Genomic DNA, 27,586 nt, shown 5'->3' on the forward strand with positions numbered 1-27,586 from the left:
TTGGCTGCGGGGCTTGCGGGTGGCGGTTGGCTGCTACTCGCACCTCCCCCTCGTGCCGCTACCGCCGCCACTGAGAGGAGCCACTAGCGACGCCAGAGCCGGGAATCCGGGTGAGTCGGGGCCCTGGGTCTAAGATGCTCCCGGTGTGCAGGGAGACTTAGAGGAACTGCCCTGTCCGACTTTTTCTCCTCGCCCGGGTTCTTTGGTGCTACAGCACTCTGTCACATGGGAGTTGTAGTCTGCTTTGTACTATTGACTATGGGCCGGAGACGTAAGAAGACTACCATTCCCAGCAAGAATTGCGACTAGCCGGTCAACAAACGCCCAGGCCACGCCTCCTCAGCCTGCTTATTGGACAGCCTATCCCTTAGCCCTTCCTTCTTGCACTTCATTGGTTACTGTCCCTCACAGAGGCTGGGTTCCGGCCTAGACTGCAGGGCGACTGGCTACTGTATTCGTCATTCTGCACTAAGACGGCTTGCGATTGGTCTTGGCTGATGCCCATCACGTATTGTGGGGCAGGGCCCTAGGCAGATCAGGCGGTCGTAGGCTCAGGTTGGTGTCGGTCCCGGAGGGAGGCCGGTCTTGGACTTTGTCCCCGCCTCCTGGCGCTGCCGGGTGGGCAGAATTGGTCATGGCGAATGTCGCTCGTCGTGGAGAGGCGGAGCCGACCAGGCTGCAGATATCTATTGGTCTAGGACGGCGCCGGTCAGCGGGGTTGTGGCCGGTGATTGGCTGGCTGCTCCAGCTGTTGCAGGTCCATTCACCATTTTGTGTGTTGGAGTAAAAAAAAAAAGGGAGAATCGAGAGGGAGAGCCGGAGGGGGGGCGGGGAGGGACCGGACCGGACCGAGCCGGGGCCAAGGCCCCCCGCCCCGAAACCCTGCCGAGCCCGAGGTGAGGGGCGGGGCCAGGGCTGACACGGGCAGGGGGGATTTGGGGTGCTGGGGGCCGAGAGGGGACAGGTGGCAGGGACGGGGAGGGGGTACAGGGGAAAAAGGGGGGGTTGGATGGTGGGAAAGGAGGATAGAGTGGATGAAGTGGTGGGGAGGAACAGTGACAGAAAAGGGGTGACGGAGAGGGGATAGTGGGCAGAGAATGGGTAACAGGAATTGAGGGGTGACAGGACTAGATCAGGGTGACAGGGAGAGGGAGGGGACAGAGTTGGAGGGGTGACAAGGAGAGGTGATGGAGAGAAAAGGTGATAGGTCCAGAGATGGCTGACAGGAGAGTGACTTGGAGGAAGGGGTGACAAGGATGGGGTGGCTGAGGAGGGGGGAGCCTAGGGCCTGTGAGGAGAGAGGCAGAGGTAGAGGTGGTGACAGGACGGGAGAGAGAGTGCCAGAGAAGCTGGTGCCAGGAGGGCTTATGGGAGCAGAGAGGATGAGACCCTGAAGAACCAGGGCCTGGGCTGGCCTGGGCTTCGGGAGTTCCTGCTTAGATTCTGAAGGAGGTGAGGAACCACAGGGCCTTGGGTGGGAGTTATCCAAAGTGGGGTGGACAGGAAGAGAGTAGGCCCAGGGGAAAAAAAAAAAAAGGCTTGGCTTTTGGGGTGAAGAGGCAGGACTAGGTGGCAGGGTCCAGGGGTGCCAGGCAATATGGTTGTAGGCCCTGGGAGGGGTTATGCAAAGGTTTGTGTTTGGGCAGGACTGGGGCCGGATCTCGGTCCCCAGGACAGTGGCCCAGCGGGTCAGTGGGGAGAAGGTGGTGGCAGCTGCCCAACTCCTGGACACTTGGATCCCTGCCCCAGTGTGAGAAGCCCCGGGCCCTACAGCTCTGCCTGTGAGGACCCCAGGATTGGCCCAGAGAAGGAGCAGCCTTGGATTGTATGGTCCTCAGGAGGAGCAGGCCTCGAGTAGGAGAACACAAGATCAGGGGTCCTGGGGGAGCCGGCAGACTGAGTCAGGGGTATCTCTGATTGTGTTTGGGTTAGGGCCCTGGGTACCCCCACCCTCCCATAGGCCCCCTTTTGGCCTCTCAGCTTCTCTTAGTCACTTCAGAGTAAAGTTTTTTCCCTTTTCTTTTCTCAGGGCAGCTTGAAAGGGGGCGGGCAGTAATGACTGTTCAGGAAGTGGGTGAGGTTGGCCTGCTGGGCTGGGCTTGCCCTGCTTTCTTTGACCTTCTCCCACTTACCCCCACTTGGAGTCAGAAGTTATATTTGGGGGCCCCCTGGTCCCAGCCAGCTCAGCCACCCTGTCAGAGGCAGCCCAGTGGTGGTGGTGGTGGTGGGGGATTCATGCAGGCCAGAAGGGGGGCTGGGCTTGCTGGTCTCACGCTGGGTGCTGTGGAGGGGAGGGGCAGGCTCCCATCCAGTGGGACAGCAAAACCCTGGGGTGTAGCTCTGTGTCCCACTGTGTGATGACGTGTGTGTGCCTCTGTGTGTGTTTTTGTGCGCGTGCGTGTGCTCATGCATGGCCCCGTGGCGGCACGGGTATAAGCTCTTGCCCCAGACGTGCCCCTGCCTGCTCCCTGCCAGGATCTGGGGAGATGGCTATACCTGGCAGGCCTGGGTGCAGAGAAGAGTGGGCAGCCATCCCTCAGGACTTTCAGCTGCCCACTCCTTCCCACGATGGCTGGCCATGCCAGGCAGCCCAGAGGGGTGGGGGTGGGGGTGGAGAGAGGCTCACATCACAGCCCAGTCACCTCCTTTTTTGTGACTGTGTTCCTGTGCATGTGTGTGTATGTGTATGAGTGTGTGTGCTGTCTGGACAGTGACAGTGCAAGGAAGCGTGTCCCCTGGATCATGTGACAGGCGGCACACTGAAATGGTTAGGAGCACAGACTTCTGAAGCAGCCAGATTGCCTGGGTTCAGACCCTAGCTCTGCCATTTCCTGGCTGGATGAATTTGAACAAGTTGCTTGTGTTCTCTGTGCCTCAGTTTCCTCAAGTAGGGCTGTCGGTCATACCTGCCTCTCAGGAATATTGTCAGGATGAAATGGGTTAATAAAATCAAATTCGGCCCACGGCTTGGCACAAAGGCATGAACCATTACTACCTTTTTGTGCCCCGTCGGGCAGTTGCACATACCTGCTGTGGCCTGTGTAGAGGGAACAGATATATGTCAGTGTCCCCAACGAGCCAGAGTACATAACTCAGGGGACATGGGTGCCAGTCTGTGTCCAGGTGCCAGTCAGGGGCCCCCATGAGTGGAAGACAGCCAAGAGAAGGGCTTCAGGTATCAGGGACCTAACTAGGGCCTCAGCAAGTGGGAAGTCTTGGGGGACACTGGCTCTGGGAGGTTCCTGAGTTGCTCCCCATGATCCCTGTCTGCCCTCCCACCTGCAGGTGGACAAAAGATGAAGCCAATGAAGAAGGCATGTGTCGGCCTCCCAGGTTCTGGCAGTGGCGGCAAGTCCCCACCGGCCACCCGGGCCAAGGCCCTGAGACGGCGAGGGGCTGGGGAGGGCGAAAAGCCAGAGGAGGAAGATGAAGAGGTACAGCAGCAGCAGCCCCAGCAGCCTCCGGGGCCAGAAGAGGTTGAGGAGGGTGAGGAGGAGGAGTCCGAGCGGGGCTCTGGGGCTGAGGGGCTGACCCCGGAGCCACACCCCGATGACCCGGCGGCCCCAGGCCCTGCTGAGGACCCTAAGGTAGAGGGGGAGGCAAGTCGCTGGGAACCCTCCCTCAGCCGTAAGACGGCCACATTCAAGTCTCGAGCGCCCAAGAAGAAGTATGTGGAGGAGCATGGAGCCGGCAGTGGTAACGGTGGGCCGGCCGGGGCCCCTGAGGAGCGGGCACGAACCCCTGAGGAGGCCGGCGCCCTGGGGGTCCCTCCACGGCCACCCACCTCCACCCGTTCCTCTTCCACCGACACAGCCAGCGAGCACTCAGCTGACCTGGAGGATGAGCCCGCCGAAGCCTGTGGGCCAGGCCCCTGGCCCCCAAGTGGCACCAGTGGCGGATACGACCTGCGGCAGCTGAGGTCCCAGCGGGTGCTGGCTCGGCGTGGAGACGGCCTCTTCTTGCCGGCCGTGGTGCGCCAGGTGCGCCGAAGCCAGGACCTGGGCGTGCAGTTCCCTGGGGACCGGGCACTGACATTCTATGAGGGGGCGCCTGGCAGTGGTGTTCATGTGGTTTTGGATGCTACGCCGCCGCCAGCTGCCCTTGCGGTGGGCACAGCTGTTTGTACCTGCGTAGAGCCTGGCGTGGCTGCCTACCGTGAGGGTGTGGTGGTGGAGGTGGCCACCAAGCCTGCTGCCTACAAGGTCCGCCTCAGTCCTGGCCCCAGCTCCCAGCCTGGTCCGGCCGCTGTCCCACAGCCCCCACAGCTGCCACACCATGAACCTGAGGAGGCCGTGTGGGTGGCCCGTTCCAGCTTGCGCCTGCTGCGGCCCCCCTGGGAGCCTGAGGCCCTGCCAAGGAAGCCCCCCGCAGGCCCTGAGGAGGAGCAGGCTGAGGCAGGGGGTGCCCTGGCCCCCTGCCCTGCTGCCCTGGACCCCAAGCAGCCTGAGGATGCCGAGGTGTCTAAGATCAGCTTTGGTGGCAACCTGGGGACTTGCGAGGAGGGTGAGGAAAAGCACCCGCCGGCCCTGGGCACTCCAGCCCTGCTCCCGCTGCCTCCGCCCCAGCTCCTGTCACCGCCACCAAAGTCCCCAGCTTTTGTGGGCCCGGGCCGCCCTGGGGAGCAGCCATCACCCTGCCAGGAGGGGAGCCAGGGCGGCAGCCGGAGCAGCAGTGTGGCCTCCCTGGAGAAGGGGGCAGCGCCAGCTGCCCGAGCACGCACACCACTGACAGCCGCACAGCAGAAGTATAAGAAGGGTGATGTGGTCTGCACACCCAACGGGATCCGCAAGAAGTTCAATGGCAAGCAGTGGCGCCGGCTGTGCTCCCGAGATGGCTGCATGAAGGAGTCGCAGCGGCGGGGCTACTGCTCGCGCCACCTGTCCATGCGAACCAAGGAGATGGAGGGCCTGGCGGACAGTGGCCCAGCTGGGGCTGGGCGGCCAGCAGGCGTGGCGGCACGGGAGGGCAGCACCGAGTTTGACTGGGGTGACGAAACATCGCGGGACAGCGAGGCCAGCAGCGTGGCAGCCCGCGGGGACTCGCGCCCACGCCTGGTGGCTCCTGCTGACCTGTCCCGCTTTGAGTTTGATGAGTGTGAGGCGGCCGTGATGCTGGTGTCGCTGGGCAGCTCTCGCTCTGGCACACCCTCCTTCTCTCCTGTGTCTACGCAGTCACCCTTCTCACCTGCCCCATCGCCCTCCCCGTCGCCGCTCTTTGGCTTCCGCCCAGCCAACTTCAGCCCCATCAACGCCTCACCAGTCATCCAGCGCACTGCCGTCCGCAGCCGCCACCTGAGCGCCAGCACCCCGAAGGGAGGCGTGCTGACCCCACCAGACCTGGGTCCCCACCCGCCGCCACCTGCCCCCAGAGAGCGCCATTCTTCTGGCATCCTACCCACCTTCCAGACCAACCTGACCTTCACCGTGCCCATCAGTCCCGGGCGGAGGAAGACAGAGCTGCTCCCCCATCCGGGGGCTCTGGGGGCCCCTGGCGCAGGGGGTGGAGGAGCCACCCCGGATTTCCCCAAGAGTGACAGCCTAGACTCTGGTGTGGACTCGGTGTCCCACACACCTACACCCTCCACGCCGGCTGGCTTCCGGGCCGTGTCGCCTGCCGTGCCCTTCTCCCGTTCCCGCCAGCCCTCGCCGTTGCTGCTGTTGCCCCCACCTGCTGGCCTGACCTCGGATCCCGGGCCCTCTGTGCGCAGGGTTCCTGCTGTGCAGCGGGACTCCCCCGTCATTGTTCGCAACCCTGATGTGCCGTTGCCCTCCAAATTCCCTGGGGAGGTGAGCACTGCTGGCGAGGCGCGGGTAGCAGGACCTGGGCGGGGCTGCCAAGAGACCCCAGTGCCCCCTGGGGTGGCCAGTGGGAAGCCTGGCCTGCCCCCACCTCTGCCAGCCCCTGTGCCCATCACCGTGCCTCCAGCCGCGCCGACTGCTGTGGCCCAGCCGATGCCCACCTTCGGCCTGGCTTCTTCACCCTTCCAGCCGGTGGCCTTCCACCCCTCACCTGCTGCCCTATTGCCCGTCCTGGTCCCTAGCAGCTACACCAGCCATCCTGCCCCCAAAAAGGAAGTCATCATGGGCCGACCTGGGACAGGTAAGAGATGCCAGTGCAATGGCTGGGTGAGGGCTTAATGGGGACGGGGCTACTCGAAAACTGGCTCCCCACCTGGGGAAGAGCTCAAGGGGAGATTAGCCTCCTCTCTGCAGAGTAACTGCAGGAATTCACATCCAGGCAAGGGACTGGGCTTGGAAGGCTCAGGGCACGGTTTCTGGAGGCCTTCTGTTCAGAATGCACTCCCAAGGGCTTGAGCAGTCAGCAAACCTTTCCAGAGCTTTTGGGAGCCAGGCCCCCACAATCCTCATTGGATAACAGAGTTGATAATCGCGATGACAGCTGTCATGTCTGGAGGACTGGTGGGGACATCATCATAATAAGCATTGCCTGTGAGTTATCTGGCGAACCCTCAGACACACCCCGTACTGTACCTGGGATTGTTTTCAGCCCTTTGGAAATACTCGCTCATTTTGTCTTCACGAGCCTAACAGGCAGTGGGGGTGGGGGAAGTAGGATTAGGCTCATTTAGAGGCATCTGAGGCCAGGTTATTTCCTTGCCCTGGATCCCACAGTTAGTAAGTCCTGGGCCCAGCCTGCACAGCCAGGCAGGCCAGCTGGCTGGTCCCCACTGGGCCACAGTGCCGGGTTATAGATGGGAAGATGGAGGTTCCAAGGTGCCTTCTGCCTCGGGGTAGCAGGATCAGGACCGGAGTGCTCGCCTCATACCTGTGCCCTGGAAATATCACAGGTGCAGTCAGTGCATGAGTGGAGCTGGGGGTGTGCTAGGCAGGCCTCCAGGTGTGAAATCCAGTCTTCTGCCCTCAGGAGAGGGCATGTAAGCCAAGAGTTGAAGGATGAGTTGGAACCAGCAACCGTGGGCTGGAAGAGCCTCCTAGGAGACCAGAAGGAGCACAGGGGAGCAAAGCCACTGTGGCCAGAGCGCTGAGGCCAGAGCCCGGGAGAGCCAGTGGCCAGGCTAGATTGGGCCTTGTCAGAGCAACCGTCAGGGAGGGTGACCAGTCACCAGCCCTTTCCCGAGCATCTTTTTTTAATTTATTTCTTAATCCACTGTTGACTGGAGTGGCCTGGTCGTGTGGTAGTTGGTACTGAGGACACAGCCCTGCTCTTACAGGGCACACAGTCCTGGAACAGACAGATCTGTCACCGGACAGTGAGCAGCCAGAGGGGTCAGAGCTGGGATGGGGGAAGCCCAGGAGGCCGTGGGAAGTCAGGAGGGCTTCTTGGAGAAGGGGCCAGGGTGTCTAAAGTGAGATATGCAGGGTGTGCAGAAGCGAGTCTGGCAAGGCCGGCAGGAGGACCATGAGGCAGAGGGAAGAGTTTAGGCAAAGGCCTCGAGGCCAAAGTAAGTATTTAAAGGAAGTGGAATCTGCAAAACCAAAGGCTCTAAGGGATGGTGAATGCGGGAATGCATGGCTCTGTCCAGGAGCAAGGGTCAGATCCCCGAGGGCCCTCAGGAGACTTGGGAGCTTTATCTTGGTGGCATTAGGGAGCCAAGATAGGCTTTGAGCTGATCATCTGACCACACCTGTACCGCGGAGGGTGAGTTCCAGGGCCTGAGAGCAGAGACAAGGAGAGCAGGAGGAAGGGGGCTGTGGTGGGATCTGGGTGGGAGCTGGGACTGGGGCAGAGAGGCTGATGTGGCTGGGATCCCAGGCCCTAACCTCACGGAGCTCCAGCCCAGACCCAGAGCACAGGGACACAGGCGCTGGGCTTGCCCCTCAGACTTATATGCTGAGGTTGCGAGTTGTGTTTTTTCGCCCTGCCCCCAGCATTTTTTACATTTGTTAGTGTAGTTGATAGGAGCCCATTGCCACAGAAACGGGCACAACGGGGATTTCTGTCTTTAGCCAGATGAAGAAAGTGAAGCAGAAGGACTCTATCTAGAACTATCCTCTTCTCCCCCCTACCCCACATGCCCACAGCCCCCAACATTGCCTTCATAGCATTGTATCACGTGACCCTCACTGCTGGCATTTGGAGGGGGATGGCACTGATGCAGGGCACCCGAGGCCCACCAGGGCAGACCCAACAGGGGTACCTGTCACCATTTTCCAGATGAGGAAAAGCGGCAGAAGAAGAGTCTTTTTTTTTTTTTTAAAGATTTTATTTATTGATTTGACAGAGAGAGATCACAAGTAGGCAGAGAGGCAGGCAGAGAGAGAGAAAGGGAAGCAGGCTCCCTGCTGAGCAGAGAGCCCCATGCGGGACTCGATCCCAGGACCCTGAGATCATGACCTGAGCCGAAGGCAGCGCTTAACCCACTGAGCCACCCAGGCACCCTTTTTTTTTTTTTTTTTTTTTAAGATTTTATAGAAGAAGAGTCTTGATTGAGGTCACCCGGCCAGGGAAGGTCAGGACTGGGCCTTGAACTGGGTCTCCCAATCTCCAGATCATAGGATGCTCACTGCCAGAAGCTCTGGAGGTCCTAATTTCTTGAGCACCACCCATGTGTGCGCCTGCATGGTACTCGGCTCTCTAAGTACCGCCTAAGCGTTTACTCACCAAATCCTCACAACACCCCAGGAGGCCAGCACCATTAGTACTTCCAGTGTTGAGGAAGAAACCACGCCCCAAGCGGTTAAGTGACTTGCCCAAAGTCACCCTGCTAGGCAGAAGGATAGTCAGGATTTGAACCCAGGCTGTCTAGCCCCAGGCCCTTGAGTCCTGCCACTAACAATGATAACAGTAATAGTAACCAGCCTTTCATTAAACATTTACCACGTGCCCAGCCCCAAGCGATCTCATCGAATCCACCCGATGCTGTGCAGGAGGGATTACCAGCCTGGTTTAGCAGCTGGGCTGAGGTTCAGGGAAGGGAGGCTGCGGGCTATCTTGTCGTCAGAACTTGTACAGGGCCTGTCCTGGCAGTTCTGAGCAGCGCTTCCCTAATAACACCCATGCCGAGGTATCCAGGCTGCCCTCAGGTTCCCAGCCAGTAGGTCCTCTTGTTCTTCCCCAGAGGCCTCCCCAAGCCCTTGGGAGGTAAGCACCTTGGGGCTTTCTGCCTCTGAGGCCCAGGTGGGGCAGACTATGCCAGGTGGCATAATGAGGCCGTGGTCCTATCCCTTTCTGCCTGCTCATGCCAAGGCCTGACCCTCACCCAGGGCAGCAGGTGTGAGGGGGCGGTCTGGGACAGCGTGCCTGCTCCTGTCCCCCGCCAGGCATTTGCTTCCGCTGGGGGACGTGCCGGGGCAGGCGGCCGGCATTCTCCACATTCTGTGCATGGCCGGGCCAGCCAGCTGCCACTGCCACCTCCCTCTGACTCTTCCCGCCTGCTCCCCAGGAGAGGAAGCCGCCCCAGGGCCTACAGCCCCAGCCCAGGAGGCCAGATGTCTCAGCCCCATTCCTGGCACGGCCTCCTTTCCAGCTCCCAGCTTCTGCCTGGCTTCCCTGTACTGACAGGCAGTGCCCCCTCTCCTGGGCCTCTGTCTGCCTGCCTTTGAGCCACCGTGTGTCTTTCTCCCTTGGGTCCCTACATCTGTCTGTCTGGGTCTCTATTCCTGGGCTTGAGTTTCTCTCTCTGGTCTTGTCTGTCTCTTTCTCTCTCTCTCTGCCTCTCTGTATCTTTTTTGGTTTGTCCTTCCCTAGACAGCAGTCCTTTTCTGAGCTTTCTTTCATTCTACCTTTCTTCTGTTTTGGGCTCCTATCTTGGGATCCTGTGTCTCTGGACCTCCCTCCCCTGACCCTCCTCCCCCTCCTCAGACAAACTTGTTGCCCCTCTCCCAGCCCTTCCCCTCCACCCTGTGCCCATCAGGCGCTCCACCCCTTTGAGTCTGTGGACAGTTGCTAAGCACTAGGTCTCTCACTCCCTTCTTGGGGAGTGGTGGGAGGTTGTACTGGCCTGGGAGCCCCTTCCTGTTTCTTGACAAATTAATGGCCCACCACTGTCTCTGAAACATGGTGAGAGGTGTCAGGAGCCATCTACATCCAAGCACCTGTTCCCAAGACAGGCAGGAAGGCGGGGGCTGCATGGGCCAAGCTAGGAGATCCGGTTGTAGGGGAACAACAGGAAAGCAGCTCCTGTGCCCACCCACCTGCTAGAGGGTATGACCCAGATCACCTCGACCACCCCCTCAATGCCTTGCAGGAGACACATTTGGTGCCAGCTCCATTTAACGGAGTCCCACATGTAGTAAGACCTCAGACACTATGCTTGGCCAGGTGGGGAAAATAAGGACCAGAGAGGGGCCTAGGTTCTCTTGACTCCCCAAATCCATATTCTGCCCAGCAGAGTTTCTGTTTTGTTTCAAACAGGGAACCCCTTCTCTCCGACCAGAAGTCCCTCATCTCTCCCAGGTCCAGGCTGAGCAGTCCTGGGGAATGTGGGTGGGGAAGGCAGACATGGAAGCAGGCAGAGGCAAGGATGAGCAGAGGGAGGTATAGAGTCTGGGGAAGCCAGAGGACAGAGACAAGTCGGTGGCTCCATGCAGGGTGATGAGGGAGGTACGGGTGTGCTTCTTAGTGGAAGTGACATTTGAGCTAAAGCTTGAGGAATGAGTGGATTTCAGGGGAGTGAAAGGCGTGTTCCTGGCAGAGGCAGCCATAGGAAGGAAGGCCAGGAGGCGTCAAAGTGCGTGACATCTCTGTGTTTAGTGGAAGCTGGAGCTGACACTAGAGCCCAGGATTGGTAGAAGGGTGCCAAGGAGCACAGATCTAGCCAAGCCAGCTTGAATGCTGGTAGGTCGGTGAAGAGGCAAAAGTTTAGACCGGAGAGGGAAAAGGTTTGATTTGGATGTTAGAGATCCCTGGAGACTGTCCTGGAGAGGAAGGAGGCCTAGGCTGGGAAGAAGAGGATGACCTGCCAGGAGAGAAGAGAAGGGGCGTTTTTGAGATAGCGGTAGTCAATCTTAGAGACTTCCCTAAAGAGACCCCAGCAGCGGGAGCTGTAAGGGGTAGGCTGCCTCCTGGCGGCGGTGGCCGCGGTGAACGGCGGGGGTCGCGGGCGCGCGCATGCGCGGGGCGGGGGGGGGTGCGGCCCGGAGCCCCCGGCGCCCCGGCATTAATGGCTCCATTAGTGGCCTGGAGGGAGGCGCATTAGCGGCGGCGACGGCGTCTGGCTCCCATTACCACCGGCGGCAGCGGCTGCACCACAGGCGGCTGGACCTTAGCCCGCCGCGCCGCCTCCTCCGCCCGCACCCCGTCCCCTATTCCCGCTCCCCACGGGGGCCTGGGCCAGGGAACCCCTGTCTCCCTGTTTCCGCAGCAAAGCTGATTGAGACCAGGCACACCTGGGTTCAAATCCCGACCGTGCCACCACCTGACTGCAAGATTCTAAACCCCTTTGAACCTTTTTCTTGCGAAGCAGCCGAGGAAACAGGGTGCACCCGGACTTTGCAGATCCGGACCCGTACCCTGAGGGCCGCGCCCCGGCCCTGTCCGCAAGGAGGGGCATGGATTCCCGCGCCCCAGGGGTAGGCCCCGGGCGACGGGCCTCCGTCTTTTCCATTGGCTGCCTATGCGTCTGCCGACGCTGATTGGCCGAGACCACCCCCCTCCGTTGCGCCATTAACCCTTAAGCGGCCGCGCCCTCGGGGTGGGTGCCCCCCCGCCCCCCGCAGACAGCTCGGGTGCCAGCTGGCCAGTGCCCCGCCGCGGCCTGCGTGGGTGTCAGGCCGGCCGGGCGCCCGCCCGCCCTCCCAGCACAAAGCGGCTTTGTGGGGCCCGCCGGGGGCTGGCTGGGGGCCAGGCGGCGAGTGGAAAATCTCGTGAGCGCGGGGAGGGGAGGAGAACGCAGGGCGGCGCCCCCTCCTCCGCCCGGGTTGGGGTGCCTCCCTCAGTCCGCGTCGACCAGCCCTCTCTAGCCTGGGTGTCTGTACACTCCCCCACACCCCCGCCCCTTTCCACCCCCAAACCCACATGCCCCCTCCCCCCCCCCCCCGTCCTATCACAGTCCGTCTCCCAATCCCTGGGGACCCTCCCCCACACCTCTCGCCTGCCTCTTTCCCTCCTAGTCCCCCTGCCTACCCCAGCCCCACTCACACTGACTCACCCCGGCGCTATTTTTAGGCCCCCATCCCTCCGGAGCGGCACCAGCCCAATCCTGGGCTCGTTCCCCAGGCAACCCTGGCCGTCGCCGACGCCGCCCGGGGTGGGTGGGTAGGTGTGTGTGTATGTGGAGAGCGGGTGAGGGGAGCTGGGGACACCGGGGTGGTGAGCCAAGGCGGGGACCCAGGCCTGTAGAGCAGGGTGGGGAGCTGCGGGGGACAGGGGCGCGGTGCCTCTGGGGCTCAATAAATGGGCCCGTGAGTTCAGAGTGTGTTTGCTTGTCCCTCAGTCTGTCAGCATCCCTGGCTGTAAGCCCCAGACCTCTGGGTAGGCCTCAGCCTGTGCCACCCTGGGTGGCAGTTGGTGTCTCTGTCTGGGCTCCCTGTCCCTGGACTAGGGTGTGGGGTAGTGCTGCGGGGGATGTTTGGCGCCAAACCTTTTGTGAAATTGGTGGTGGGTGGTGTAGGGGGTACCTGCTTTGAGTGAAGGATGGTGTTGCACCTCCTCTCAGATGGGGCTGGGGCCCTGGTTTGGGAAACCCCCTCAGCCTTTCCCAATTAGGGAGGCCCCAGTTAGGGTTGAGGATGGCTGGAGAGATGGAGCTGTCTGGGGTTAGGACCTGCTCCCTCTTCTCCACTTCTAATCACCCCCACCCAGGGTTCCTCCACTCTGAACAATGGAAGCTAAGTATAGGGCTGGCCCAGTGCCCAGGGCAGGGGGGCCCTTCCCGCCCAGATTCCGGCCCCTCCCTGCCAGGCTGGGTCCCCACTTGGCTGTTCCCTACCCTGTAAGGGGCCTCTTCCCATCCCTCCTATGTGGGCACTGTGTCTTCTACCAGATGTGCAACCCTCTCAGATGTGTGGGGCCCTCTTTCCCTGCTATGCCAGGCCTTGCTCTTTTTCTCACCCTACAGAAGTAGGGGAACTGGGGGCAGTGTTTCTCCGAGCTCTGTCCTGGGCTGCATTGCAGTAGGGAAGGGGTTAATTTTCAGTAGGTGACTCACCGGTGGGGAGAGAAGGGAGAGAAGGGGGCAGCGGTGGGGAGATAGCGGGCCACATTGATTTCAGCCTTGATTTCTGCCTCACGTTGCAGTCCCTGGGGCAGTGAGGTAATGGAGGGTCTGAGTCTGGGGCTGCATAGGGAGGAGGGGGCAGTCACCTAATAGTCCCTCCAGTGGCCCCCTCCAGGCTCACAGCCAAGTGTCTGGCCCTGCAGTCTCTGGAGGTCAGAGGGCTATGGACCTTCCCTTCCCCTCTGGGCCCAGATTACTGGTTTCTGTACCCTTTCCATGCCTTTGGCTCTATCAGTGGACGGAACAGGCTGGGAAAGGGATTTGTTTGTGCTTGTCGCTGACTCCACCTGTGTAGGAGCCCACTCTTTGTCCATCGGAGGTTGTGCAACTTTTAAAAGCTGCCTGGGTGTGACCCCAGGCCTCTGCCTCTACTGGATGTGACCCCCAGGCCCATCTTGAGTGATCCAGAGCCTCTGCCTCTCTCCCTGGTGGACCCTAGACTCTTGCATATGTCTCTGTGGGTACTCTCTGGCCTTTCTTTTTTTTTTTTTTTTTTAAGATTATTTATTTATTTATTTGACAGAGAGAGATGACAAGCAGGCAGAGAAGCAGGCAGAGAGAGGGGAGGAAGCAGGCTCCCTGCTGAGCAGAAAGCCCGATGCGGGGCTCCATCCCAGGACCCTGGGATCATGACCCGAGCCGAAGGCAGCGGCCCAAACCAGTGAGCCACCCAGGCGCCCCTCTCTGGCCTTTCTGTAGTTCTTTGTATCCTTGTCTGACCATATTCCTGGAGGTCTGCGAGTGTCTGCCAGGGTCCACCCCGAGGTTAAATTTTCAGTAGTGGAAAGAGCAGCTGAGTTGGAGCACTGGGCTGTTAGGTTCTGGAGGGATGATCTTGCACAATTTATTCAGTTTCTCTCAGCCTCATTTTTTCATCTGAACAATGGGCATAATAAAGTGTACCTCCCTAGTGGATGTGAGGATTCAATGAGCAGTATAATACATTCAAGCTCCCAGCACACTGAAGCCCCAGTGTTCATTTCCTTTCTTCCTCCTGGCCCCTTTCTGGAAGGGTAGCTTCCAGCCTAGAGTGGCAGGGCCAGCCCATGGTAGTGCTCTGTGCCCCCACCCCTGCTTGCCTCCTACTGCCTTACTGTGAGGTGGAGGGTCCCAGGTGGCTGCTGAGTGTCAGGCCAGTGAGTGACCATGGTGCTCTGTATCCCTGGGGGGCCAGGGTATTGAAGTAGTGCTTACTGGTCTAAGTTTAGGTAGTGTGTGGGGGGTCAGTACAATGGCATCTGTGAGAGTTAGCCTGTACTGGGGACGGGAGTTGGCCAGGAAGGCCACATGAGGGTGTGTGAAGATGGAAGAGTGTGTGTGGTTGTGTGGGAGGGATGTGGGGTGTGTAGTGTGTGTGATGGACAAGCAGCACTTGTGATTAGATGTGTGAGATAATGCTGCCCGTTTGATATGTTTTTTGTATGATGATTCATGTGGGCCGGCAGTGAGAATGTGCGTTGGTGAGCATGTATGACAAGGCATGTATGAAATGGGTGATATGGAGGATGGGTGAGAACGAGTGTGTGAGGATGGCTGGAGAGTGAGGGACCCGGAGTGTGGGAGGTTGTACAGACATGTGAGCAGGTGTTCAAGGTGTGTGACTTCGTGTGTGCCAGTGTGAGTGTAAGGCCAAGGGTACATAGTACCGTGGGATGTGTATGAAATAATGGGTGTGGTAGGAAAACTCTGTCTATGAAAGGGTGTGTGTGTGTGTGTGAGTGTGTGGTGGGGGAAGAGTCTGCTGGTGTTGAGTTGGTAAGGGCTCCCGGTGGCTCGCGTAGCCCTACCGCGCAGTTCTTCTGGCCTGCGGAGCCATGAGCGCTCAGGCGGGCGTGAGGGAGGCGGGCCAAGCCGCGCGTGAGCGTGTTCTTCGCGTGGACTGGACACACGTAGCGCCACACACAACTCCGGGGCCTCCGCAGCGCGGTGCCGTGAACCGCCCCCCTGGCTCGCTGCCTTTACTGCAGTGCGCCCTCCCTGCCACCCTCCTCCCGCGGTCCCGCCCCGGGCCGGCTTGGGGCCAACCGGAGCCCGCCCCGCCCTTTCCTTATTTGCATATGACTGACGTTCCCCCGGGGCGGCCAATGGGGGCGGGCGCGGCGGGGCCTGACCCGCGCGCGGCGGCGGCAGCCAATGGGTTCATGCGCGGGGGGCCGGGCTTGCGCGGAAGGCCGCGGGGGAAGCGGAGAAGGGGCGGGGGGAGGTGCGGCGGGGGGAGGGGAGCGCGTAGTAGTGGCGGGGCGGGGAGGCGGCGGTGGCTCTGCGCGGGGCTCGCTCGGAGCGCACGGACGCACGCACGCTGGTCCGTCTGGCCGCTCGGAGCCGAAGGTCGACCCGGCGCTGAGCCGCGGGCCCGGAGCCCGGAAAGGCGGGGCGGCAGCACCGGCAGCCGGGGCGCGCGGGGCCAGAGCCGTTACCCGCCGGAGCTGCGAGGGAGGGAGGGAGCGAGCCAGCGAGAGGAGAAGGGAGGGGGCCACCCCCGCGCACGCGCGCCCGCCCCGCCCCGCCTGCCCCGCCTGCCCCGCCCGCCGGGCACCAAGCGGGAGGAGGGAGAGGGAGGGGGCGGCGCCGATGGCCCCTGTGCCGCGCGCCCCGTGACGGCCCCCGCGCGCGCCAGGGGGCGGGGCGGGGCCGGCGCGCTCTGACCTCCCCCGCCCCCCGGGCGGCGGGAGGCAGGCGGCGCTGTGCGCAGGCGCGCCCGGCAGAGACCCCCCCCCCCCGAGGGGGGCGGCCGGAGGGGGGCGGCGGGGGGGGCATGCGGCGACGGCCTCCAGCTCCCCCCGGGCCCGAGCGGCAACGGCCGAGGAGCCGGCGGCGGGCGGAGTGGCGGCGGCCGCTGAGGAGGCTCGAGCCCCGGCCGGGCCCCCCCGCGCCGGACCATGTACTCAGCCCACAGGCCCCTGGTGCCCGCGTCCGGCGCGGCCTCCCGTGGCCTCGGCATGTTCGGTCAGTAGAGCCTGGGCCCTGGGACTGCAGGGGTCAGGGTGTTGGGGTGCTAAGTGCGGCGTAATGGTGATAGGGGTCTAGTACGAGAGTGATAGAGGCGGAGTACAGGGGTGACGGGAAAGTTACAGAGCTCAGCTGGGCCAAGCGGTTAGTGACGGCAGGTGGGAGTGTAGCGGGAGTGATGGGAGTGAGGCGAGGGGAGTAGCTGGGGACAGCTGTGGTGTTTGGGTAATGGGGTGGCACGGTCCGTTGTCATTGGAGGTGAGGGGTGCAGAGTAACTGGGTTGGGAGCATAGATCAGGATAGGGGCAGCATGAGACCTGCTGGTCTTAGGTGTGGAAGAGAGGGGGAAGGGAATGTGATGGAGTAGTGGGGCTAAGAACAGGGTTTGGGAAGTGAGTGAGGTACTGCTTGCTTAGAGCAGAGTGATGGGCTGGAGTGTGTGTGGTGTGCTTTGGAGAGGCAGAAGGAGGGATCCAAGAACCTGGACCATAGTACACTGAAGAGGACTTGAGGGGCAGGACTAAAGGACTCTTCCCCCATTGTCTGCTGGTCCCCTTCTTCCGCACCCAGCAGATGAGGAGGCCCAATGAGAAAGATCTTGGTGAAGAGAGGGACAGGTTGAGGTCCTTGGGGTTGGAGGGCTGAGCAGGCTTTTGTGGTCCCCAGTGCTCCAGGGATTGGGGACAGGGTTCTTAGAGTGTCTTGAGACCCCCTCTAGTGTTGGCTTCCTTATCCCTCCTCTGTTGACTTGACGTCTACTTTTTCTTTTGTCAGCCCCTTGCAGAATGAGGTCTCGAGGCTAGCCTCTTCTATAGAGCTTTCTTAGTCCAGGCTTTTGAAGGCATAGAGGGGTCATCCCAGGTCAGATTGATCCAGATCAGGGGGAGGCCAGGAATGATGGAGACCAAGGCTAGGGCGTTTCCCTTCTCTCTTCATCGTCTTCCCTCACAGGGGCCTCCTCAGCTGGTTCCACTTCCCCCAGGGAGCCAGCAATGAGAGGACAGCCCACTCCTAACCTAGGCCTGCTCTAGGAGTCCTGCCAGGGATGGGTCCCAGCCCAGGGCTTAACCCTGCTACCACCCAGCTCCTGGGGCAGAAGGTGGGACCCCTGGAACTGCTCTTCTGGGAGGGAAATGGTTTCCTGTGAAAATTCTCAAGAAAACACCTGGCACTTTTGTCTTCCTTGGGCACAGACTTGTAACAGTTCTCTTGTCTGCCTCATTGTCTGTGCCTTTTCTTCCAAAGGGTTTACCACACCCTCCCCTTTTTGGGCAAAGACGCTGGACGCTGCACCCAAGATAAGCTCAGAGCTTGAGAGGGAGGGGGGCTGGGAGACCTCTTTGTGGGCAGTAGATTCTGTTAAGGGACAGGGGAGACACTGGAGCCACCTGTGCCCAGCCCGGGAAAGGCAGGTCTGGCTCCTTGGGGTTTGTGCTATGGGGAGAGAGGCAAGGAGAAAGACTTAAGACCCCACACCTTGTGGGTAATGGAGAGGAAAGAGAAGGGGAAACCAAGCATGGTCTCCTCAAGAGAGAAAAAGGGAGTAGGAGGTGAAGATGAGGGGCTGTCAGTTAGGGTGCTGGGAATGTGGCATGACTGGGGAGAGTTCCTAGCCCTGCTCAGGTTTTGGGGCCTTGGGAGTATGAGATGGCAGTTAAACATGGCCTGGTTTGTGACAGGAGCCAGTCATTCCTCTGGCCTGGTCCCTGGTGGCAGGGCTGGTGGAGGTGGGGGGAGGGAATGGGGCGTGAGGCCTATTTCCGTTCCCAGCTTCTGTTTTCTTTCGTATAAACCTCGGAATCGTACAGAGAGGAGTTTTTCCTGAAGTGATGTTGCACGCATGAGCCCACGGGGCTCTGGAATAGTGGAAGGGGGTGTGAAGGAGGCGTGGAGCCACCTCATCCAGGGTGGAAATGAGCTTGAGTTGGGGTTCAAGGCCAAGGTTTCCTGCTGCACAGCTTAGCTGGCTTCTTCCCACAGTGTGGACAAATGTGGAACCTCGCTCTGTTGCCGTGTTCCCCTGGCACTCCTTAGTCCCTTTTCTGGCCCCCAGCCAGCCCGACCCCTCTGTGCAGCCAAGTGAGGCCCAGCAACCTGCCAGCCACCCAGTGGCCTCCACCCAGAGCAAAGGTGAGGAGTGGGGGGCTGCAGAACACATGGGGATAGCGTCCAGGGAGCCCAGGAGCCCTCTGACCTGCCTCTCTGCCCCTAGAACCTGCTGAGTCGGCGGCTGTGGCTCATGAGCAGCCACCAGGTGGGACAGGGAGTGCTGACCCTGGGCGGCCCCCTGGAGCCACCTGCCCTGAGAGCCCAGGGCCCGGACCCCCCCACACTTTGGGGGTGGTGGAACCTGGAAAGGGTCCCCCTCCCACCACTGAGGAGGAGGCCCCTGGCCCTCCAGGAGAGCCCCGGCTGGACAGCGAGACGGAGAGTGACCATGATGATGCGTGAGTGCCACGAGACTTGGGAAGTGGGAAGGGATGGTGACCAGAGATGGGGCCCTCACTGTCCCTGCCACTCCCGCCACAGCTTCCTCTCCATCATGTCTCCCGAGATCCAGTTGCCCCTGCCACCCGGGAAACGCCGGACCCAGTCCCTCAGTGCCCTGCCAAAGGAACGAGACTCCTCTTCGGAGAAGGATGGACGCAGCCCCAACAAGGTACCTCATCTCTATACCTGTCCCCAGCTTGCCCTCTGGCTGCCCAAGTCTGTTTTGTGGTTCCAACATCTCACTCGGGCCTCTGTGTGCTGCAGCGGGAGAAGGACCATATTCGGCGGCCCATGAACGCCTTCATGATCTTCAGCAAGCGGCACCGGGCCCTGGTCCACCAGCGTCACCCCAACCAGGACAACCGGACCGTCAGCAAGATTCTGGGCGAGTGGTGGTACGCCCTGGGGCCCAAGGAGAAGCAGAAGTACCATGACCTGGCCTTCCAGGTAATGCCTCTTCCGCTTGGCTCCTCCCCAGCTTCCTCTGGTGGGGTAAGTGAGTGGAGGGTCCCTCCTTTCTCTCCCGCCAGGTGAAAGAGGCCCACTTTAAGGCTCACCCAGACTGGAAGTGGTGCAACAAGGACCGGAAGAAGTCCAGCTCAGAGGCCAAGCCTGCGAGCCTGGGGCTAGCAGGAGGACACAAGGAGACTCGGGAGCGGAGCATGTCGGAGACGGGGACTGCCGCTGCCCCTGGAGGTTGGTTGGCTCCTTGGTTGACTTGTCCTGCCCCCTTCTTCCCTGAGAGGTGCCAGCTACCCCTTTGTTTGCTCAGCCCCTACCCCAGAACCCTATGTGCTGTCATTTCATTTGAAGACCCTTACCCATAAGGGAACTGGTAGTTTTCTCAAATAAAAGAGCCAGGGAGGTCCAGACAGATAGAGTTCCCAGGCAGTCTTTTCATTATCAGTTGTCATTTATTGAGCATTTACTACATGCCAGGCACCAAGGGGAGTATAAGCTCTATTTCTGAAAGTCATACCCTCGTTTTCCAGATGAGAAGACAGACTCAGGGCGCCTGGGGGGCTCAGTTAAACGGTTGCCTTTGGCTCAGGTCATGATCCCAGGGTTCTGGGATTGAGCCCCACATCGGGCTCACTCCTCAGTGGGGGAGCCTGCATCTCCCTCCCTCTGTGCCTGCTGCTTGTCCTGCTTGTGTTGTCTCTGACAGATAAAGTCTTAAAAAAAAAAAAAAAGGAAAGTGAGACTTAGGCAGAGTCACTTGTTGGAATTTGTAGAAGACTAGTAAATGGTAGAGCCAAAGCTTAAACCCCAGTTTGGTTGATTTCCAGAACCATAGTTGGAAGCCCCTCGTTGGCTGCTTTTGCTGACAGAGTGTCTCACCTGCGTAGTACTGTTCTGAGGCATGTTTTTAGAGTGACCTGTGGGTTCGGGCCTGCAGTTCTCTGAAGGTGGGGTTGCTTCCTCTCTGAGATCTGGGGATGGAGACTCAGGTCCATGGTTATTAGCAAGCGAGCGTCACACGACCTTCAGAGAAGGCCTGCTTCCCGAGGAACAGTCCCTTAGAAAATGCCAGGCTGGTGGCTCCCAGGTAGCCCAGGATTTTCAAACTTCTTTTGCTCAGGACCTAGAGATATGTGTGGACAGCCTGGGTGCCGCTAAAAGACTTCTTGACTCTGTGACACCTCTCTCCTTATATTGTGCAGTGTCCTCGGAGCTCCTCTCCGTCGCAGCCCAGACACTCCTGAGCTCGGATACCAAGGCTCCAGGGAGTGGTTCCTGTGGGACAGAGCGTCTGCACACAGTGGGGGGACCTGGCTCGGCCCGGCCCCGAGCCTTCTCCCACAGTGGGGTCCACAGCCTGGATGGTGGGGAAGTAGATAGCCAGGCACTACAGGAACTGACTCAGGTCTGGGGGCAGGGGAGCTGGGCAGGGAGGGCTGCCCCCAGGTGATGGCCCCCACTGAACTCTCCTGGTGCCCGCCCTGCAGATGGTATCCGGCCCCGCATCCTATTCTGGTCCAAAGCCTTCCACCCAGTATGGGGCTCCAGGCCCCTTCTCAGCCTCTGGTGAGGGAGGTGCCCTGGCGGCTGGCGGGCGACCCCCGCTGCTGCCCACCCGGGCCTCCCGTTCCCAGCGTGCAGCCAGTGAGGACATGACCAGTGACGAGGAACGCATGGTCATCTGTGAGGAGGAGGGAGACGATGATGTCATTGGTGAGCAGTTGCAGGGCCTAGAATCCTGCCCAGAGAACAGCAGGCTAAGGTTTGGGGGGGTGGGCAAAGAGTTGATCTAGGTCTCAGGCTCTTCTTTCTTGTCTTGCATGTTTGTTTATGACTGCAGGCATGTTCAGCTCAGGCCCAACTGAGTAAGCCCAGCCTTGCCCTTGGGAAGCTCCTGGCCAGGCAGGAAACCAGGATGATAGGGGCGTGGATGGTCAGGCCATGGGGCACAGTGTTAGGTGGTGGTACCTGCATGCTCTTAGGCTCCCCCGGTGGGCAGGTGGGCACACCCTAGGTAGAGGAACAACATTCTTGAACAATAGTTACTGCTGGCAAAAAGGGGTTGAGGTAAGGGCCCGGGCTCCCTGCTGTTCCTCCTGGACAGTCTTACACCCAGCACTTCTGCCAATACTCTTCGCTCCCTCAGCTGATGATGGCTTCGGCGCCACTGACATTGACCTTAAGTGCAAGGAGCGGGTGACTGATAGCGAGAGCGGAGACAGCTCTGGGGAGGACCCAGAGGGCAGCAAGGTGAGAGTTGGGGAATTGCTTTTGTCTCGTCACGGTCCCAGGAAGGGGAGGTGTGTGCTCTTGTGTGCATCACTACAGAGAGATTAAGGCCCAAAGAGGGCAAGCTCCTCACCCCATGGTGAATTGGGTCACAGACTGGGTGAACTGAGGCCTTCAGCCGGCCTTGCTGCCAGGCAGGAGAGGGGTGGTCAGGTTGTGGGTGTCCGGGCTCCCTTGATGTGGTTGTGTCCCCTCCTTCCACCTAGGGTTTTGGCCGGAAGGTGTTCTCGCCTGTGATTCGTTCCTCCTTCACCCACTGCCGCCCACCGTTGGACCCTGAGCCCCCAGGGCCCCCGGATCCATCACCTCCAGCCTTTGGCAAAGGCTACGGGCCCACCCCTTCGTCGTCCTCGTCCTCACCTGCCTCCTCCTCAGTCTCAGCCGCCACCTCCTTCCCACTGGGCTCAGGGACCTTCAAGGCCCAGGAGTCAGGTCAGGGCAGCACGGCAGGCCCACTACGACCCCCACCTCCTGGGGCTGGGGGCCCAGGGACACCTTCCAAGGCCACCCGGTTCCTCCCATCGGATCCTGCCGCCTTCCGGCGCAAGAGACCTGAAAGTGTGGGAGGCCTGGAGCCACCAGGCCCCTCAGTCATTGCAGCACCTCCCGGCGGGGGAGGAAGTGTCCTGCAGACGCTGGTCCTGCCCCCAAATAAGGAGGAACGGGAAGGCAGCGGAACCCGCATGCCCTCGGCCCCAGCCCCGTCACTGGCCTATGGGGCCCCAACAGCCCCCCTGTCCCGCCCAGCTGCTACCATGGTCACCAATGTGGTGCGGCCCGTCAGTAGCACTCCTGTGCCCATCGCCTCTAAGCCCTTCCCTACCTCTGGCCGGGCTGAGGCATCTCCAAATGACACTGTGGGTGCCAGGACTGAGCCGGTCACGGGGTCCCGGGCGCCAGGGAGCTCCCCGCTGGGTGTAAGCTTAGTGTACTCGGACAAGAAGTCAGCAGCAGCCTCCTCGCCGGCCCCGCACCTGGTGGCTGGGCCCCTCCTCGGTACTGTGGGAAAGGCCCCTGCCACAGTCACCAACCTGCTGGTGGGCACACCGGGTTATGGTGCCCCAGCGCCCCCTGCTGTTCAGTTCATAGCCCAGGGGGCCCCTGGCAGTGGAGCCACCACAGGCTCTGGAGCAGGCGCTGGGAGTGGCCCCAATGGGCCAGTGCCCCTGGGCATCTTGCAGCCGGGCACCTTGGGCAAGGCTGGGGGAATCACCCAGGTGCAGTACATCCTACCCACGCTGCCCCAGCAGCTTCAGGTGGCGCCTGCCCCGGCACCAGCCCCTGGGACCAAGGCAGCAGCTCCTGGCGGCCCCGCACCAACCACCAGCATCCGTTTCACCCTCCCCCCGGGCACCTCCACCAACGGCAAAGTTCTGGCGGCCACCGCACCCACCCCTGGCATTCCCATCCTGCAGTCCGTACCCTCTGCCCCGCCCCCCAAAGGTGAGGCTTGGGCTGAGTGGGGAAGGAGAAGGGCCCCAGGCCTTTGTAGCTGTCTGGCAACTTCTCTCTCCCTTTGCAGCCCAGTCGGTGTCTCCTGTACAGGCTCCGCCCCCGGGTGGCTCAGCTCAGCTGCTGCCTGGGAAGGTACTGGTGCCCCTGGCGGCCCCTAGCATGTCCGTGCGGGGTGGAGGGGCTGGCCAGCCACTGCCCCTGGTGAGCCCGCCTTTCTCAGTACCTTTGCAGAATGGGGCCCAGCCACCCAGCAAGGTAAGGGCATCCTGGCTCCTGTTCCTGTCTCCTCCCCTCCTGGGTGTGGGTTTCTGTGCCATGGTGTCTGTGTCTTTCCTTTGATCTCTCGTGCTTTTTTCCCTTTTCATATGTCTTTCTTGAACTGTCTCTAGGACTGTGAGTGCGTTTTTCTGCGTACTTCGGTGTCTGTGTGCATCTCAATTCTGCTCTCAGTGTCTGTACCTTGTGCCTTTGTGTTTCACATGCCTTGCTGTTTTCTTTGTTCCTTTCTGTCTTAATTCTAAATTTTGTGTTCCCTGTCTTTGCTGAGACCCACCTTTCTAGGTCTGGGTCACCCTCCCATCCCATTTCCAAATCCCCAGCTCACCCCAGCTTGTGGGTGCCCTTGCCCACAGATCATTCAGCTGACTCCGGTGCCTGTCAGCACACCCAGTGGCCTGGTGCCGCCCCTCAGCCCAGCCACACTCTCCGGACCCACCTCCCAGCCTCAGAAGGTCCTGCTGCCCTCCTCTACCAGGTAATGGCAGCTGAGCCCTCACCTGGAGGCCAGGCCAGAGAAGGGTCTGGCAGGGGTGGGCAGCTCACCTCACTCCTCCCCCTTCCTCTCCTTGCCGCAGAATCACCTACGTGCAGTCAGCGGGTGGGCACGCCTTGCCCTTGGGCACCAGCCCTACGTCCAGCCAGGCTGGAACAGTCACCTCGTATGGGCCCACGAGCTCGGTAGCCCTAGGCTTCACCTCGCTGGGGCCCAGTGGACCTGCCTTTGTGCAGCCCCTGCTTTCAGGTGAGGGGCAGTGTGGCAGGTAGAGCTGGGGACCCAGGGTGGTGCGGAGGCAGCCCAGGCCCTAACTGGGGCCCCTGCCTCTCCTGTGTCTCCGTCCCTGCAGGCCAAGCTCCATTGCTGGCTCCTGGCCAGGTGGGCGTGTCGCCAGTGCCCAGCCCCCAGCTGCCGCCAGCCTGCACAGCCCCCGGAGGTCCCGTCATCACTGCATTTTACCCTGGCAGCCCTGCACCCACCTCCTCTGCACCCCTAGCCCAGCCATCCCAGGCTCCCCCAGGTCTGGTCTACACCGTGGCCACTAGCACCCCACCTGCTGCCACCATCCTGCCGAAGGGCCCACCAGCCCCTGCTACTGCCACCCCGGCCCCTACCAGCCCTTTCCCTAATGCTTCAGGTGGGTGTTGGGCCAGCCCAGGGTGGGGTGAGTTGGGGGACTCAGGAGAAGGGCTCCAGACAGGCCTGGCTCAGCAAATGCTTTTTTTCCCCACCAGCAGGCTCCATGACCTACAGCTTAGTGGCCCCCAAGGCCCAGCGGCCCACCCCCAAGGCCCCCCAGAAAGTGAAGGCTGCCATTGCCAGCATTCCCGTGGGTTCCTTTGAGGCAGGTGCCCCTGGGCGGTCAGGCCCTGCAGCTCGGCAGCCCTTGGAGCCTGGCCCAGCCCGGGAGCCCCCTCCCACTGAGTCTGAGCTTGAGGGGCAGCCTACGACACCGGCCCCTCCACCACCCCTAGAGACCTGGGCTCCCATGGCCCGGAGCAGCCCCCCGCCTCCCCCGCCTGCTGAGGAGCGGACAAGCAGCAAGGGCCCTGAGACTGTGGTGAGCGCTCAGCAGGCCCCAGGGGCTCCTGTTGCTGCCTGGCTCTGCGTTTCAGCCCATCATCTGCTTTTCTGCTCCATTTCCGTTCCCTGCACACCTGTATGACCCATGTTCTTGTTTTCCCCCGGGGGTGGGGGTTGTGGTGGAGCTGGGCCTCCTATGTTCCTTTTGCTTGTCTGTATGACGGAGTCTTCTCCAAGACTCTATGTCTGGGTCAATCAGCGTCCTACCTCTTTGTTGTTCTGAGTTTTGCACCACTGAGTCTGAATCCAGTATTCTCCATCTCTCTGCTATCCCTACCCCAGGCCAGCAAATTCCCCAGCTCTTCGTCTTCAGACTGGCGAGTCCCTGGGCTGGGTCTGGAGACCCGTGGGGAGCCTCCCACCCCTCCCAGCCCAGCGCCAGCTCCGGCTTCAGCCCCTGGCGGCAGTGGCAGCAGCAGCAGCGAGGGCAGCAGTGGGAGGGCAGCCGGGGACACCCCTGAGCGCAAGGAGGCCGCTGGTACCGGCAAGAAGGTGAAGGTGCGGCCCCCGCCCCTGAAGAAGACCTTTGACTCTGTGGACAAGTGAGCATGGGCTGGGGTCTGCGGCAGCGTGTGCGGGGCTGGCAAGAGAGGGGGGCAGCTGCAGCCTGGGACGGTGGAGGTGACCCTGCTGGCTCTCCAGCAGGGTCTTGTCAGAGGTGGACTTCGAAGAGCGCTTTGCTGAGCTGCCTGAGTTCCGGCCTGAGGAGGTGCTGCCTTCGCCCACCCTGCAGTCTCTGGCCACCTCGCCCCGGGCCATCCTGGGCTCCTACCGCAAGAAGAGGAAGAACTCCACCGGTAGGCGAGTGCGGGCCACCAGGGGAAGGCGGGGGACAGATGGGGGCCACCTCTGCTGAGCCTGCTTCTGTTGGACCAGACCTGGACTCGGCCCCCGAAGACCCCACCTCGCCGAAACGCAAGATGAGGAGACGCTCCAGCTGCAGCTCAGAGCCCAACACCCCCAAGAGTGCCAAGTGCGAGGGGGACATCTTTACCTTCGACCGTACAGGTGCTGGCACCGAGGCAGGCGGAGCTATGGGGGACCCAACACCTGCAGGAAGGGTGGGGTCTTGGAGATGGGGTTACAGAGGAGAGGTGGGGTGGATGTCGCCAAGAGGAAGGATGGCGGGTCAAGGATGGATTGGGGGGGTTCTGGAGTCTGATAGGGTCCAGAGGCAGGTGCCCTCTCTGAACTCTGCTAGGGAAGAGAATTTGGTGAGGGCTGGGTGGACACTTCAGGCGGGGCAGGGGCTGGCTGCCGCAGTCCCCAAGACCCTGCTGCCTGCTCCACTCCCAGGTACGGAAGCGGAGGATGTGCTCGGGGAGCTGGAATATGAGAAGGTGCCATACTCTTCCCTGCGGCGTACCCTGGACCAGCGCCGGGCCCTGGTCATGCAGCTCTTCCAGGACCATGGCTTCTTCCCATCAGGTGAGTGTGGCTCCGCGTCTTGGCGGGCACTTGCAGAGGTCCTGCCTGCTCCTCTCACCCTGGCCTCCCCACCCCCCACTGTCCTTCTGTCCCCAGCCCAGGCCACGGCAGCTTTCCAGGCCCGCTACGCAGACATCTTCCCCTCCAAGGTGTGTCTGCAGTTGAAGATCCGTGAGGTGCGCCAGAAGATCATGCAGGCGGCCACTCCCACGGAGCAGCCCCCTGGAGCTGAGGCCTCCCTTCCTGGACCGCCCCCCACTGGCACTGCTGCTGCCCCTGTTCCCACTCCCAGCCCTGCTGGGGGCCCTGACCCCACCTCACCTGGCTCGGACTCTGGCACAGCTCCAGCTGCCCCGCCACTGCCTCCACCTCCAGAGCCGGGTCCCGGACAGCCTGGCTGGGAGGGTCCCCCCCAGCCGTCCCCTCCGCCCCCCGGCCCCTCCACAGCTGCCACAGGCAGGTGAGGGCTCCGAGAAGACCCCAGGACCCACAGTACGCCCCTCAGGATATGGACAGTATGTAGGTGGCAGGAATCGGGGGGGGGGCAGGATGGTTCCCTCCTCCCCAATAAAGCCATTTCGTCCTTTTTAGTTTTGGGCGGAATGAGGCCTGCTCCTCTTGTCTATCCCCCTCTCCCCACAGCTTTCTCCCTGTGATGGGGGGCAGCTGAGGGGAAGCAGGGGCACAGTCTCCCTCCACCGAGCCCGTGTATATAACCTGGAGTGTGTTACCTTCAGACCTTTTCACTTGTACTTTATGCAAAATGGCTCATGTGAGGGCTACAAGCTGGTGGGTAGTGTGGGCCTTGGGCCACAGGGAGGTGCCTGTGGAGTAGGGGGAGTTCATGCACCCCTTTTTTCCCCAGAGGGGCTGGACTCAGGTTAGTTTGGGGTGGGGGCTCCTGCACTTTGCCACAGGCCTGGGGAGGGTTCTCTCCCCACCCCCTCTGCCCTCCCAACTTGGGTTGTACTTTCTAAGAAGGTGATTCCCCCTACCCTTGTCCCCATCCCCAGAACAAAACATGTTGATCATGTGCAATATTTCTTACTGTGCCGAGAAGCCGAAATGACCGAAATTAAAGCTGTTTAACACACCTGTGTGGCTGCCCACTCTACAGGGAGAAGGGGTATGGGTTGTGCTGGTCCTGCCTTCAGATGGGCAAGAAGCTATACACTAGCTGTCTGCTCCCCCCCCAACACAACCCTCACTGCAGGGAGCAATGCCAGGTCGTACCCTGTGGGCCGAGGACCCCGGCTCACTGTGGACTGAGCAGCCTTTCTGGCCCTGGTGCTTGAGGATCACTGTGGCTACTCTGCGTCTTACGCAGACATCCAACAGGAGGGGGTTTGGAGGTGTGAGATGAGGCTCTTACAATGTGGGCAGTTCACCCTGGAAGCCGAAGCTGGACCTGGGGCAGGGTACAGTGTTGTTCTCGGTGCCTCTTGCTGCCCCCACATGGCCCCAGCCAGCACTGCAGCCAGGCAGCAGGAGCCTTTCTGGGGCTACACCCTGCAGGG

General features: G+C 61.2%; 1 protein-coding gene across 7 annotated transcripts; it reads left to right on the plus strand.

Annotated features, from left to right (window-relative positions):
• CIC (capicua transcriptional repressor) lies at positions 1-27,162 on the plus strand. 7 transcript variants are annotated; one of them, XM_004767760.2, is made up of 21 exons: positions 1-110; positions 3,286-6,099; positions 18,068-18,217; positions 18,300-18,534; positions 18,617-18,746; positions 18,842-19,024; positions 19,108-19,273; positions 20,242-20,444; positions 20,527-20,752; positions 21,186-21,289; positions 21,535-22,771; positions 22,851-23,038; positions 23,416-23,537; positions 23,638-23,804; positions 23,908-24,195; positions 24,293-24,618; positions 24,924-25,183; positions 25,284-25,438; positions 25,518-25,649; positions 25,938-26,069; positions 26,166-27,162. In XM_004767760.2, exons 2-21 carry the CDS (start codon positions 3,297-3,299, stop codon positions 26,531-26,533), a joined length of 7,575 nt encoding a protein of 2,524 aa, XP_004767817.1. In that variant the 5' UTR covers positions 1-110; positions 3,286-3,296; the 3' UTR covers positions 26,534-27,162. The 7 variants fall into 7 exon arrangements, 6 of the variants coding, with proteins under 6 accessions (XP_004767817.1, XP_012919412.1, XP_012919410.1 ...); XM_013063958.2 differs by lacking the exon at positions 1-110 and adding an exon at positions 175-896 and having other exon boundaries at positions 25,287-25,438; XM_013063956.2 differs by lacking the exon at positions 1-110 and adding an exon at positions 176-896.
• The last annotated feature ends 424 nt before the right edge of the window (positions 27,163-27,586 follow it).

This window comes from Mustela putorius, unplaced genomic scaffold, assembly GCF_011764305.1.
Source record: "Mustela putorius furo isolate JIRA1106 unplaced genomic scaffold, ASM1176430v1.1 tig00000196_pilon_pilon_pilon, whole genome shotgun sequence".
In the NCBI taxonomy this organism is placed as follows: Eukaryota; Metazoa; Chordata; class Mammalia; order Carnivora; family Mustelidae; genus Mustela; species Mustela putorius.

Coding starts and splice junctions, on each gene's coding strand:
- CIC (XM_004767760.2), top strand. CDS start 3,297: ATGAAGCCAATGAAGAAGGCATGTGTCGGCCTCCCAGGTTCTGGCAGT. Junction 6,100..18,067: donor CATGGGCCGACCTGGGACAG/GTAAGAGATGCC, acceptor TTCTTCCCACAG/TGTGGACAAATGTGGAACCT. Junction 19,025..19,107: donor ACCATGACCTGGCCTTCCAG/GTAATGCCTCTT, acceptor CTCTCCCGCCAG/GTGAAAGAGGCCCACTTTAA.